Source organism: Chrysochloris asiatica, unplaced genomic scaffold, assembly GCF_000296735.1.
Source record: "Chrysochloris asiatica unplaced genomic scaffold, ChrAsi1.0 scaffold00053, whole genome shotgun sequence".
In the NCBI taxonomy this organism is placed as follows: domain Eukaryota; kingdom Metazoa; phylum Chordata; class Mammalia; order Afrosoricida; family Chrysochloridae; genus Chrysochloris; species Chrysochloris asiatica.
In genome coordinates, this window is record NW_006408571.1 from 17,171,294 (window position 1) to 17,184,224 (window position 12,931).

Here is a 12,931-nt window from a genome sequence, read left to right on the forward strand (position 1 = left end):
CATCTGTTAGTTGAAACATCTCAATTGGTATTCCATCAATTTCTGAAGTCTTATTTTTTTTCCAGTGCTTTCAGTTCAACTTGGACTTCCTCCTTTAATAGTCACCAGGATTGGAGGAAGACTCATTTACAACCTGTACTAAGTAGATGATTGATACAAACTTATTTGCTATAAATGAAGAGGACTTCAAGCACTTAACTGATGAAGATCAAAGACTATAGCCTTCAGTATGAATTGTTGTTAGCAACAAATTGATTCCGACTCATAGTGACCCTGTATGGGGTTTCCGAAGAGCGGCAGGTGAGCTTGAACCCCTGACCTTGTGGATCAAACTGACCTTGAAGTCAAGCGCTTATCCTATAGTACCACACTAGGACTCCTCAGTATGGATTACACTTCAATATAGAGAAAACAAAAATCTTCACTACTAGATCAATAAGCAACATCAGGGTAAACAGAAACGGCTGAAGTTGTCAAGGATTTAATTTTATTTGGACCCACAATCAACTCCCATCCATGGAAATCAAACAACTTAATGAATTAGGACAGACTGCACTGAGAAAATGAGCTGCAAAAATGTCACTTGGAAGTCTAAGGTGTTCTTGATCCAAGCCATGGTATTTTTAATTGCTTTAACATGTGCATCTGAAAGCTGGACTACGAATGCTGTTTCTTGTTAAGTGCTGTTGAGTTAGTTCTGACTCATAGTGACCCTGTATAGTGTTTCTGAGGAGCAGCTGGTGAGTTTGAACCCCCGAATTTGTGATTCAAACGACCCTGCGGTCTAGTGCTTACCCTACAGCGCCACAACAGGACTATGAATAGGGAAGACCAAAAGAGGATTGATGCCTTTGAATTATGGTGCTGGCTAAAAATACCGAATGTGCCATGGACTACCAAAAGAATCTGTGATGGAAGAAGTACAGCCAGAATCCTCCTGGGAAGTGAGGATGGGGAGACTTTGTCTTACGTACTTTGGACATGTTATCAAGAAGGGCCAGTGCCTGGAGACGGAATCATGCTTGGTAAAGCAGAGGGTCAGTATAGAAGAGGAAGACCCTCCACACGATGGACTGACAAAGGGGCTGCAGTAGTGGCCTCAAACACCACAATTGTGAGGTGGGTGCCGTACCAGGCAGTGTTTTGTTTTATCTTACATAGGGTTGCTGTAAGTTGGAGCCAACTTAACGGCACTTAGAAACAACAAGCTATATTGTTCAGTGCTACGGGTTCCATTTTTCACAATGTATCAGAATTCTCATTGCCATTCTACTTGCTTTGTTTCCATTCATCTAGTTTCTCTGTCCCCCACCCCACCTTCCCTTCTCATTTTTGCTTTGTGGTAAAGGTTGACTGTTTGGGCCTCATACAGATGATTTGAACGCTAGCTGTTTTGGGTTGTAAACAATGCTGTGGTGAACATTACTGAGCCTAGCATTTTCCCCCTGAAAGCTGTCAGGGTGGGGTGAGGGTGGCGAGGGTAGGGAGTGAGGCCCCTGTTGCTGGAGAAAACAAGGAGCAGGTAGGAGGCCCATTACCCTCACATATTACCTGTTTCATCTTCATCACATGCCGGGTAAGTATTAAATTCCCCCATTGCACTCTGATTCCTACTGCACCAGTGAGGCACACAGGAGGTAAGTCACTTCCCCTCCCTCAGTCATGCAGTTGATATGGAAAACAACCAGAGCCAAACCCAGAGGTGCTGAGCCCGTAGTTGTTATCGCTAGGTGCTGTCGAATCGACTCTGAGTTATAGGAACCTTATGCACAACAGAATGAAACACTGCTCAGTTCTGCACCTTCCTCACAATTTTTATTACGTTTGAGCCCATTGTTGGTGCCACTGTGTCAGTCCATCTCATTGGGCGTCTTCCTCTTTTTCACTGACCCTCTACTTTACCATTCATGATGTCCTTCTTTAGAAACTGGTCCTTCCCAATAACAAGTCCTAAGTAGGATGTCCAAAGTATGAGAGATGAAGTCTCACCATTTTGCTTCTGAGGAGCATTCTGACACCTTCTTCTCAGACAGACCTGGTTGTTCTACTGAAAGTCCATCGTATTTTCAGTATTCTTCTCCAACACCATAATTCAAATGCATTGATTCTTCTGTGGTCTTCCTTATTCATTGTCCAACTTTCCCATGCATGTGAAGTGATTGAAAATATCATAGCTTGGATGAGGCTCATTTTAGTCTTCATACTGACATCTTTGCTCATGACCATTTTAAAGAGGTCTTGTACAGCAGATTTGCCTAATGCATTATGTCTTTTGAGTTTTTGACTGCTGTTCTTATGAGTGTTGACTGTGGATCCAAATAAAACGAAGTCTTTTACAACTTCAATCTTTTCTCCATTATTTACTGGTGCAGTTGTGAGGATTTTTATTTTACACTGAGGTGCAATCTATACCATAGTCTTTGATCTTCATCAGTAAGTATGTTAACTCTTCTGTTTCCAGTGAGCAAGGTTGCATCATCTGCATGTCTCAGGTTGTTAATGAGACTTCCTCCAATCCTGATGACACATTCTTCTTCATGTAATCCATCTTCTCAGATTATTTGCTCAGCATGTTGTTGTTGTTATCAACTGCCATGTAGTTGGTTCAAGCTCATAGTGACCTTGTATAGGCTTCTGAAGAGCGTCTGGTGTATTTGAACCAATGACTTTGTGGTTAACAGTCCAGTGCTTATCCAACAGCACCACACCAGGACTCCTTGCTCAGTACACAGATTGTGTAAGGATGGTGAAAGGATGCAACCCTTGTACATACTTTTGATTTGTAACCGTTCAGTATCTCCTTGTTCTGTTCGAACGACTACCTCTTGGTCCATGCATAGGTTCCTCATGAGCACAATTAAGTGTTCTGGAGTTTCCATTCTTCACAATGTTATCTATAGTTTGTTATGATCTACATAGTCGAATGCCTTTGCGCAGTCAATAAAGCACAAGTAAACATCTTTCTGGTATTCTCTGCTTTCAGCCAAGATCCATCAGTTGTTAGCAATTTCATCCCTAGTTTCATGTACTCTTCTGACTCTGACTTGAATTTCTAGCAGTTCCCTGTTGCAACCATTTTTTAATATCTTCAGCAAAATTTTACTTGCATGTAATATTAATGGTACTATTTGATTATTTCTGCATTCCACTGGGTAACGTTTCTTTGGAATGGACACAAATATGGATCTCTTCCAATCAGTTGGCCAGGTAGCTGTCTTCAAAATTTCTTGGCATAGATGAGTATGTGCCTCCAGTGCTACATCAGTTTGTCGAAAGCTTTCAATTTGTATTCCATCAATTCCTAGAGCCTTGTTTTTTGCCAGTGCCTTCAGTACCATTGGCTCTTGATCATATACTACTTCTTGAAATGGCTGAACATCAACTATTTCTTTTTGATACTGTATACAACTGTATACAGCTTCTTGATGCCACTGTATACAACTTCAACAGTTTATTGGTGCTTTTTGCATCTTTCAATATTTTGCCCATAGTTGTTGTTTAGTGCCATCAAATCAGTTCCAACTCATAGTGACTCTGTATAGAGTTTCCAAGAAGCAGCTGGTGGGTTTGAACTGCTGACCTTAAGGTTTGCAGTCCAGTGCTGATCCCACAGTACCACACCAGGAAGTCCTGCTGAGAGAAAGCTTACCCACAACCCCCTTGGCTCTACGTCCCTGTGCCAGCCCTCCTTCATCCCAGGTCCAGGAGTTTCTCACTGGCATGTGGCAGACGACAGCCCGCTGCCCAGCGCCAGACCACACAGAGACTGAGGACCCATGTGAGCTGAATCCAGAGCAGCAGTGGGTGGGGGTGTGCGCAGTGTCTGGGTTTACCACTGGTCTCCCTACCTTGAGTGCTCGTCTTGGCTCAGGACTGTAGGAAAGAAAAAGACTGGGCTCAGAGAAGAGAAAAGTCACATGACAGTCATCAGTGTGGGGGGTGGGGGTAGGAGAAAGAAGGAAGATGATCAGAAAGAGGGGTCAGGAGAAGGGGGGGAGAGCTGCCTGCCTTCACAGGGGCCTTGTCAGGAGTCACTCCTGGATCTGGGCCTGTGCTCAGTGCGAAAGTTACAGGCTGGGTGCGGGAAGATGCGGTTCTCCTTTCAGTCCTCTTGATCTCTCTAATTTATCAGTCCTTTCCCATCTGAGTTAGCTGTCCCCTTTTTCCCCACTCTGAGAGTTAAGTGGTCAGTGATTCTACTGTCAAACTGAGTTTCAAAAACAAGACGGTGGGGTGAGGGGAGGGAGTGGAAGGTGGAGCACAGGGTAGGGAACAGACACAGGATAGTTTGGATGCTGGGGAGGGGGCAATACACCAGAAGGGGGAGGGGAATGGAAGAATAAGGCAGATGGGAAAACAATTAGGCAGGTTTGCATGGGCTAAGTGGGACAGAGGTAAATAATGATGTGTGCATACACAACCTTGGAACAACAGGGCTCTGGGATCCAGGGATTGAGACATGGTTTGAATGGGTAAAAGGGGGAAATAATGTTAAGATGCTTGGCTGTTTTTTGAATCTTGATTTCCCTGGCATACCATTATAAAATAGACACTTGAGGGGGAGGGAAAAGAATAGCCAGAAATATCACAATAGAAAGCTTGTGAGTCCATCTTCTGCCTATAACTGATTATTGTTGTTAAGTGCCGTCGAGTTGATTCCAACCTATAGCGACCCTATATAGGGTTTCCAAGGAGCAGCTGGTGAGCTTGAACGGCCGACCTTGCAGTTCAAATGGCTTTGCAGTCTGGTGCATTAACCCACTGCGCCACACCAAATACCTAAAATGGGGCTACAACGTGCCCAGTGAAGGAGGCTTCCTGAGGAGCCACTGGGCATAAGGCCATAGGTGGAATCCTGAACCCCATCCAGAATCTTCTGAGGTGGGAAATTTCCACTGGAAAGGACAAGCAGACCAGCCTGGAGCGGCTAGAAGAACAGAAGATACTTCTTGAAAGAAAGGCCGACAGGAAAAATACAAAACTATAATGGCAGTCCAACTGACTACTACAAGAACAAGCAAGTTGCTTGCCCAGGAAACACCAAGGCAAGTGGTCAGGTCCCCTCAGGGCAAACCCCCTTCCAAGACTAAGATTCAATGGGAACACACAAGAAAACATGTGCTCTGACTGGTGACCATGTTGGTCACTGATAAGGGGAAGTGAGGTAAAACAGCAATGAAGCTGTGAGCTAAGCCCTACCACATTCAATAGACTCCTTTGAACCCGTGTGGAGACCTGGTTGGCCAGCAGTACGGCAAGACCTGGGGACCCTTGGGCCCAGAGTCAGTGACATAGCCACAGAGGACTGGAGTGGAGAGTGAAGTGTCCAGCTGATAAGAAGAGAGGACACATACATAAGTACACCCACACTTGTAGATAATACCCACTTGACCTGGCTTCAATGGCTGGATGATTAGAACTCAATAGAACAAGAAAGAAGAGGAAAAAAAAGAGCAATCTGATACAATTTGATGAACTTGAACTACACTTAAGGATGCAGCAGCTCAAAAGAGGGAACAAATCTTTACAGCGAGACTCATTCCCACCCCCTTGATACACAGGGTAGACAGGGATGGGCAACTTGGACATTGGCTACACAAAATGGGGGGCTACAAAGGCAAGAAGTGACTGGCTTATAAACTTTCAAGAGGGAGCCTAGATCCAGAGGGTGCAGAGGAAGGTAGAATCTCCACTGAGTAGTATCCAATCTGTCTGATGAAAGGAGATGGGGATAGCATTCATGTGGCACAATAGTGAATAATTGCTATCAGGACTGACTGTCAGGGTTGGAAATGTAAAGGTAGACATTTTGTAGCAAAAGGAGGGGAGTGATTGACTTTGCAGTCTAGGAGCGGAGGTCCCTGGGACCATGAAGGGAGAAGAGTGGAGTGCGGGATCCTAAAAAAACAAAAAACAAGGAGGCATTTCCCTAAACTGGTGTCCTCACTCCTGGGGCAATAGGAGGTACAAACAAGGTCTGCCCCCAAAGTTCAAAACAATGGATTTTTGATAAGTCCTTGGGTGGTACAAACATAAGCTAGACCGTTAATGTAAAGGCTGGAGGTCTGAATCCACCCGGCAGAGTTGCAAGAAAGGCCTGGTGATCTGCTACTATCGAGATTACAAACAAGAAAACCCTCTGGACCTGCTCTACTCTTCTACTCTGATGCGTGAAGCTGCCACGAGTCCGAATCAACTGGACAAGTTTGGGTTTCTAGGTGAGCCACCTGAAGCCTAAAAAATGAGCAACTTCTAGCACATGCAGCTATTTCTAGCACAAAACCCTGCATCTCCAAGGGTCATCTGCAAATGTACATTTAGCTAATGTGAATCAGATGCCCAGCGTCTCACCATATTGGGTCTTGGGGATCAATTCAGGCCCTGAACATACAATTCCCTCTCAGGCTCTGGGGCAGTCTAGCAGCTTCCAGTTAACAATTTCTTTGCCTGCTGTGCTTTTTCACCGGGTCTTGAATAGTGGATTCCAATAGGACAAACAGAAGAGAACACTCAGCTGGGGAAGCTTAGGAAAGCAATCTGATGGAAGCATTTCACTGCTGTGTGAAGGAAGGAGACCTTTCTAGCAATCTAGCTGCATCTGCGTTTGAAAGGTATTAAAAAAAATTTTTTTTAAATCCAAAGAATCTCTAATTTCAGACTTGTTATTCGTCGCCAGCCTTGACTCAGTGACGCCATACACTATGGAAGGAAAGCTACAGGATCCTACAGTGTCCCCATGATTAGTCACAGGTCGGGCAGTGTTCCACTGTGACCCATAGGGTTTCCAGTGCTGATTTTTGAAGTGTAGATTGCCAGGCTTTTCTTCCTACTTCACCTGAGTCGGAAGCAATACTGACACCTATTGTGTAACATGTAAGTCTCTAATGACAGATGGGTGGTGGCTGCTTGGTGAGATGTGCTGGCCAGGAATTGAACCTGGATCTCCTTCATGGCAGGCAAGGCTTCTACCACTGACATAACACTACTCATCATCTCAGCTAAATAGAAAAGCTGTTCAGTGAGTGGTTATGGGATTTGTCAGTGCTTGCTGAAAGAAAGAAAAGGGGAAGGAATTTGGGTTTTATGTTACCTTCTATCTCCTTCTAAGAACTCCAAGAGGGAGGTATCACTAGTGATTTTATAGAGAAGTTCAATAAGTTGTCCAAAGTCACACAGCTCCTAAGAGACAGAGCCAGGATTCAAACACAGGTCTGTCTGAGTTCAAAGCTTGGGCACTGCCCACTGCACCACATTGCTCACTGGTTCTCTTAAAAGCTTTTGTTTCCACAGCAGTTTGTTGATACAGCAGTGTTTCCATGGTTACATGGTGGTAAACCTATGTGGTTGTGATTGGCAGGGTGCAGGTCAGGGCTGGCACTGCCTAAGAGGCTGCATTTAGGGAAAGTAGGGTCTGTCTACAACCCCAGGCCCTGGGAAGTCTGGTAGCTCCTGTGAACCTCCTCTGACAGGCATCACAAGTAAAATCCAGTTCCTCTCCCAGTGCTGTGATCTGTCCCTGTGGGATGGGGCAGAGAGACAGGACAGAGGAGGGGAAGAAAGGGTGAGAGGAGACAGTAGGTAGGAGAGGCAAAGGCATTAGGAGGTGGCAGAGAGGCTGACCGGTCACAGACGTGGGCTCCAACCCCACTCGAGCGCCTCCACTTCTTCAGTACAAGACCCTGGACGAGTGCTATAACCTTTCTCAGCCTCGGCCTTCTCATCTGTAAAGCGGGGAGGAGGATAAAAGAGGTGGCTCATAGCGCTGGTGTGAGGACAAAATGACAAGCAAGTTGTGCAAGACGGTGCAGCCACACAGCAGTCACAGGGGAGCAGTGATTCCTGTCTCTGTCGCGAGCATGTCCCCGCCAGCCATGGGTCTCTTTGTATAGGCTCCGGAGGGCATCAGAGTGGCACAAAAGAGGCTGGGCAGGCCAGGCCCCAGACTCAGCTACTCTAGAATGCAGGAATTCGGATCCCGTGGTGGACTCTGTTCTCTCTAGTTTGGTCATCTAGAGACACCTTTATTTTTCAGCTCAAGTCATCATGAAAAGATCAAGCAAGAAAGTGAGGATGTGGTAATATCAACCCCAATTTCCAGTATGAATATTCCAGCATTAAGGGTTATACTTGTTCCACCTAGAAAACCCACAGGGACGGGCTGGTCAGGCCTGGTGGGCAGAGCCCTACCTTCAGGTGCTCCATCTTCTCCTGTTGGCTCAGGAAGTCCCTGTCAGCAGCATCAGAGGGCGCGGGTGGATGGTCTAGGGGGTGCATGAAGTCCCGGGTGACCTCCTCAGAGAGCTTACAGATGACCTGCTGTTTGGCCTGGTTCTTGTCCATGAGCAGCCGCACCTGCTGCTGCAGCTCCTGAACCTGCTGCTCCCGCAGGCTCGCCGTCTGCACCAGGCTCTCCCGTTCCTGCTCCAGTGCCTCCACCCGCCCGCTCAGCTCCGCGATCTGCCGCACCTTGTGGCGCACTAGTTCCAGCCGGTCCTTGTCCTCGGGTGCCATCAGGTAGGCGCTTGATGTCCTCTTCTCCAGCTGGGCAGCCTCCAGCGCCTTGTGCAGGATCTTCACCAGCTCCTGGGCAGGGAAGAGAAGCACTTTGTGAACTTGGGGAGGGTCTCCTGGGTGCCAGATGTGGGGCATGTGTTATCACCAGTTGTCAAAGCACTCCAGACAGGTAGCCAGCATCACCCCTCTTGGGGATCTCACCCCAAGACCCAGTTTCTCCTTCTATTTAAGAGCATTTTAGCTGCCACAGAGTTCCCCAGCCCACCTCACAGCTAGGAGTAGCCATGTGACTATTCTGCTTAATAGGATCTGAGCAGTGATGTGGGCAGTTTCTGGATCAAACCACTGAAACCATTCAACACATGCTAGATACTTGTTCCCCTTGTCCAGCCCTCCTTCCTCTTGGTTGGGAAATGACAAGAACTAGACCACCATGGACCCACAGCAGAGGGTCCCATCAGCTCAGAACTGCCCACCAACCTCTAGACTCTCTCCTGTGAGAGAGAATGAAACTTCCAACTTGCTTTTAGGCCACAACACGTTGAGACTTCTTTGTTACAGAGCTTAGCCCTAATACACTTCCATTTTAGAGAGGAACACACTGAGGCCCTGCCGAGTAGAGTGGAATTCAATCCTACATCTTCCACCCTCCAAAGACTGAGTTCAGACGGTACACCTGCTTCGCTTTTCCCTTATCCTCCGGTGGCAGGCAGTCCCGATGGACCACAGCACGCCTTCCTGCTGAGCCTAGTTGAGGTCTCAGGATCCCTTGGCACAGAAGCCAAGCTGTGGTTACCCACTGAGCTGAGCCAGCACTAGAGGCCCTAGTGATGCCCACACGGAATCATACACAGATGGCTTTATTCTCTATTTGTGCTGAGGCCACCAGACTATCCCGGCAAGGCTGGTTCAAGAAAGTGCCAGGCAGTTAAGTAACAGCCCTTGATTGATTCCTCTATGTTGTTGTTGTTGCTAAGTGCCTTTGAGTCAGTTCCGACTCATAGCTACTCTGTATAGGGTTTCTGAGAAGTGGCTGGTGGGTTTGAACTGCCAACCCTACAGTTAGCAATCCAGTGCTTATCCTACAGATCAACACCAGAACTCCATGTTGTTGTTGTTAAGTGCTGTCGAGTCAGTTCCAACTCATAGTAACCCTGTTCAGGGTTTCCGGGCAACAGCTGGTAGGTTTGAACTGCAGAGAAGCATTTAATTCACCTAGAACAGGGGTGGGGAACGTCCCTTATACGGCCCATGAAATCATTTGGTTTGGCCCTGCCAAGGCAACCAGTTTCAGGTATCACATTGTTGTTAAGTGCCATCGAGTTGGTTCTCAATGAGAGCGGAGTAGAGTTTGGCTGGGAAGGCAGTAGAAGGTGGGTGACTTTGTGGTATCATCCACGTTCAACCAGCTGGAGTGCTGTGCCAGGCTCCACATGCAATGTGAGAAGCTGTCCACATTTCTGCACACACACACACACACATAGTGACCCTGTATAGGGTTTCCAAGGAGTGGCTGGTGAGCTTGAACCTCTGACCTTGCGGATTAGTGGTAAGTTAATGAAATGTCTAACCAAATTTGTTGTCATTAAGTTCTGTTGAGTCGGTTCTGACTCACAGTGACCCTGCGTAGGGTTTCCAAGGAAACGCTGGTGGATTTGAACTGCTGACCTGTGGTTCGTAGTCCAGTGCTGATCATACAGTGTCAGGAGTCCTTGACCACATTTGTAAGATCATAATTTTGTATGGTCTGTGAATGATGTCATAAATAGCCAAGTGGCCCTTCGCAGAAAAAAAGATTCCCCACCTCCGACCTGGTGTCCTGGTGTGATGTTATAGGATAAGCATTCGACTACAAAGTCAGTTTGAGCTGCCAGGTCAGCAGTTCAAACTCACCAGTCACTCCTTGGAAACCTTATACAGGGTCGCTATGGGCCCAAACTCAATGGCACTTGACAACAACAACCCCTGAGCTAGAAACTCAAGGTCTGACTTCCTGTGCCTTTAAACCTTCAATCTCTTTAGGTTACTCTGGGACCAAAAAGAGATGTGGATTTATTCAGTGCCAAGATCAGAATATCAAAGCCAGGCAGCCTGGAGCCAGCCCCTGGCCTTGATTCCAAACCCTCAGGCCTGGTCTTGATTCCAGAGGTGGGGGCCTTTGCCCATAATGCTGTGCTCTGTGTCATTTAAAGTCTCATTTGGAAAAACATGATTTTCTGCAGAACAAGTCAACTGTATCCACCCCAAAGTATTTCAAAACACAGATAAGCTGGGCCCAGTTATTTGATAAGGACAGTTCCAGAGAATGGATGAAAAGCATGACTAGCACACACTAGCAAACTGCTTCTGATACCTCAGTACTAGTGACTGAGTCCTTTCTCTGGTTCATTCGTTCTCCTTTATCCATCTGGCCATCCAGCCATCCAGCTTTCATCAAGTACCTCTCAGTGCCAGGCCCTATGCAGGTGCTGGGACCAGAGAAGGGCTAGTAATAGTACTCACTGCCTAGAATTGCAAAGGCTGGGAGAAGGGAAAGTGAACCACTGTGGGAGTCTAGAGGACACAGCATTGGCTTCGCCCTTATGCGGGGGGTTGGGGGAGGCAAGTACAGTTTAAACCAAGCGAAGCAGAATGAGGAGGGCACCAGGTGAGAGATGAGGATTGTAGACAGACCGACTGGGCAGAGTCCACAGTTCCAGCAAGGGTCTGGAGGAAGGAAAGAGCCTACGGGCAACTGTGGGAGACTTTGGGTGTGGCCTGAAGGTGAGGTAGTGAGGGTGGTTGCAAATCTAACTGGAATGTTTAGAATGAATAGGTCAGTTTCTCAAGGTTTCACAGAGGAGATTAACATTCCTGTGGCTCCAGACTCAAGATATTTTGAAGATTACTTTGGGTAACTGCCTTTCAAGCAAGTTTGCCCTTACCTTGGTAGACTAATCCACAGACAGGACTTTTGAGACGTGTCTAGATCAGAGTCAGAGGACTCCCTCAACGGACAGCCCATTTCATTACATCTAGCTGTCTCTGCCCTCTCACATTCTGGTCTTCAAAATCCAAAAGCACAGATCAAACTCTCAGCATCAGAATGAGAGAGATGGAACCTGAGTAGGATGTGTAAGTGAGGAATGCGAATGGACCAGGGATTCAGAAAAGGCTTCGGAGACCATGTGGTCCAATCACCTCACTGTCACGTCACTGCAGCTCAAGAAAAGAGAAGGGAGAAGACTAGAGGGACCCACCCAGCGGATCCCCATGTGTGTAGAAGCTGTGGCTACAGCAGCCGCATCAGGGCCTTTTCACATCTCCCTTCAGTACAGCTAATGGGCTTCACAGTGAGCTGCTTCCTCCAATTGCTTTCAAAACAGAAATAGCTGTACTGCTTTTTTCTGGTCATAAAATAATTCATGCTTCTTACGAAAAATTTGACTGCATGAGGAAATAAAAGTCTTCCACTTAGAAGAACTAGTTTTGATATGCATTCTTGTTGGTGTTGTTTTGTACTATAGAGTTGGTTTGGGCTCACAGCGGCCCTATGGCTGGTGGGTTTGAACTGATGACCTTGTGGTATTTGTTCGGTATTACCCCACAGCGCCACACCAGGGTTCTTAGAGATTTTTAAAAAGTGCATGTGGAACAGATAGATATATAAGGACGCCATTAGCACATTCTCAGAAAAATCCTCATCTTTTTAAAAGCTAATCTGTCAACTTCTTTGTTAGGTCTCTGGTGGCTGGAAATGGGCAGACGCTCAATGAGAGTGGAGTAGAGTTTGGCTGGGAAGGCAGTAGAAGGTGGGTAACTTTGTGGTATCATCCACATTCAACCAGCTGGAGTTCTGTGCCAGGCTCCACATGCAATGTGAGAAGCTGTCCACATTTCTGCATACACACACACACACACCCCACATGAAAATATTAAATAACAGACGCTTGCGATACGCTGCATTTTTTGAAGTGGCTTTTGTCCTTATGTTATGCTATGGATCTCTCTAGGTCATTCAGTATTCTATGGAATAGCTGAAGAGTATTCTATATTTGGATGTACCACAATTTACTTAATCCAGCCCCTTCATGATGGACATTTAGGTTGTTTCCAATTCCCATAATAACAAGCAATGATGTAGCACCAATTCTTAGAAATGGAAGTGCTGATCAAGTGATACTTTTAATATTTCTTAATCAAATGCTAGTTTGGCCCATCTCAGACTTTGATAATTGGCCATAACTTGTCATTTTATTGAAAAATTTAAATGTCAAAAAATTATCTTTTTTTAAAAAAAATTCTTTATCTCATTAAAGAGTTGATAACTCCCATCACTAACCAACAGAACATGGGAACACTGAATGTTTTAAAATTAAGAAAGGTGTGTGACAAGGTTGTATTCTTTCACCATACTTATTCAACCTGTATGCTGAGC

At 46.2% G+C, this 12,931-nt stretch overlaps 1 protein-coding gene across 1 annotated transcript in view; it reads right to left on the reverse strand.

Annotated features, from left to right (window-relative positions):
• Nucleotides 1-12,931, reverse strand: part of TBC1D2 (TBC1 domain family, member 2) — a 64,672-nt gene that overhangs the window by 14,836 nt on the left and 36,905 nt on the right. The window contains exon 6 of the mRNA XM_006863191.1: nucleotides 8,188-8,583. Coding sequence (XP_006863253.1) covers nucleotides 8,188-8,583 — 396 coding nt within the window. The remainder of the gene's footprint in view (nucleotides 1-8,187; nucleotides 8,584-12,931) is intronic.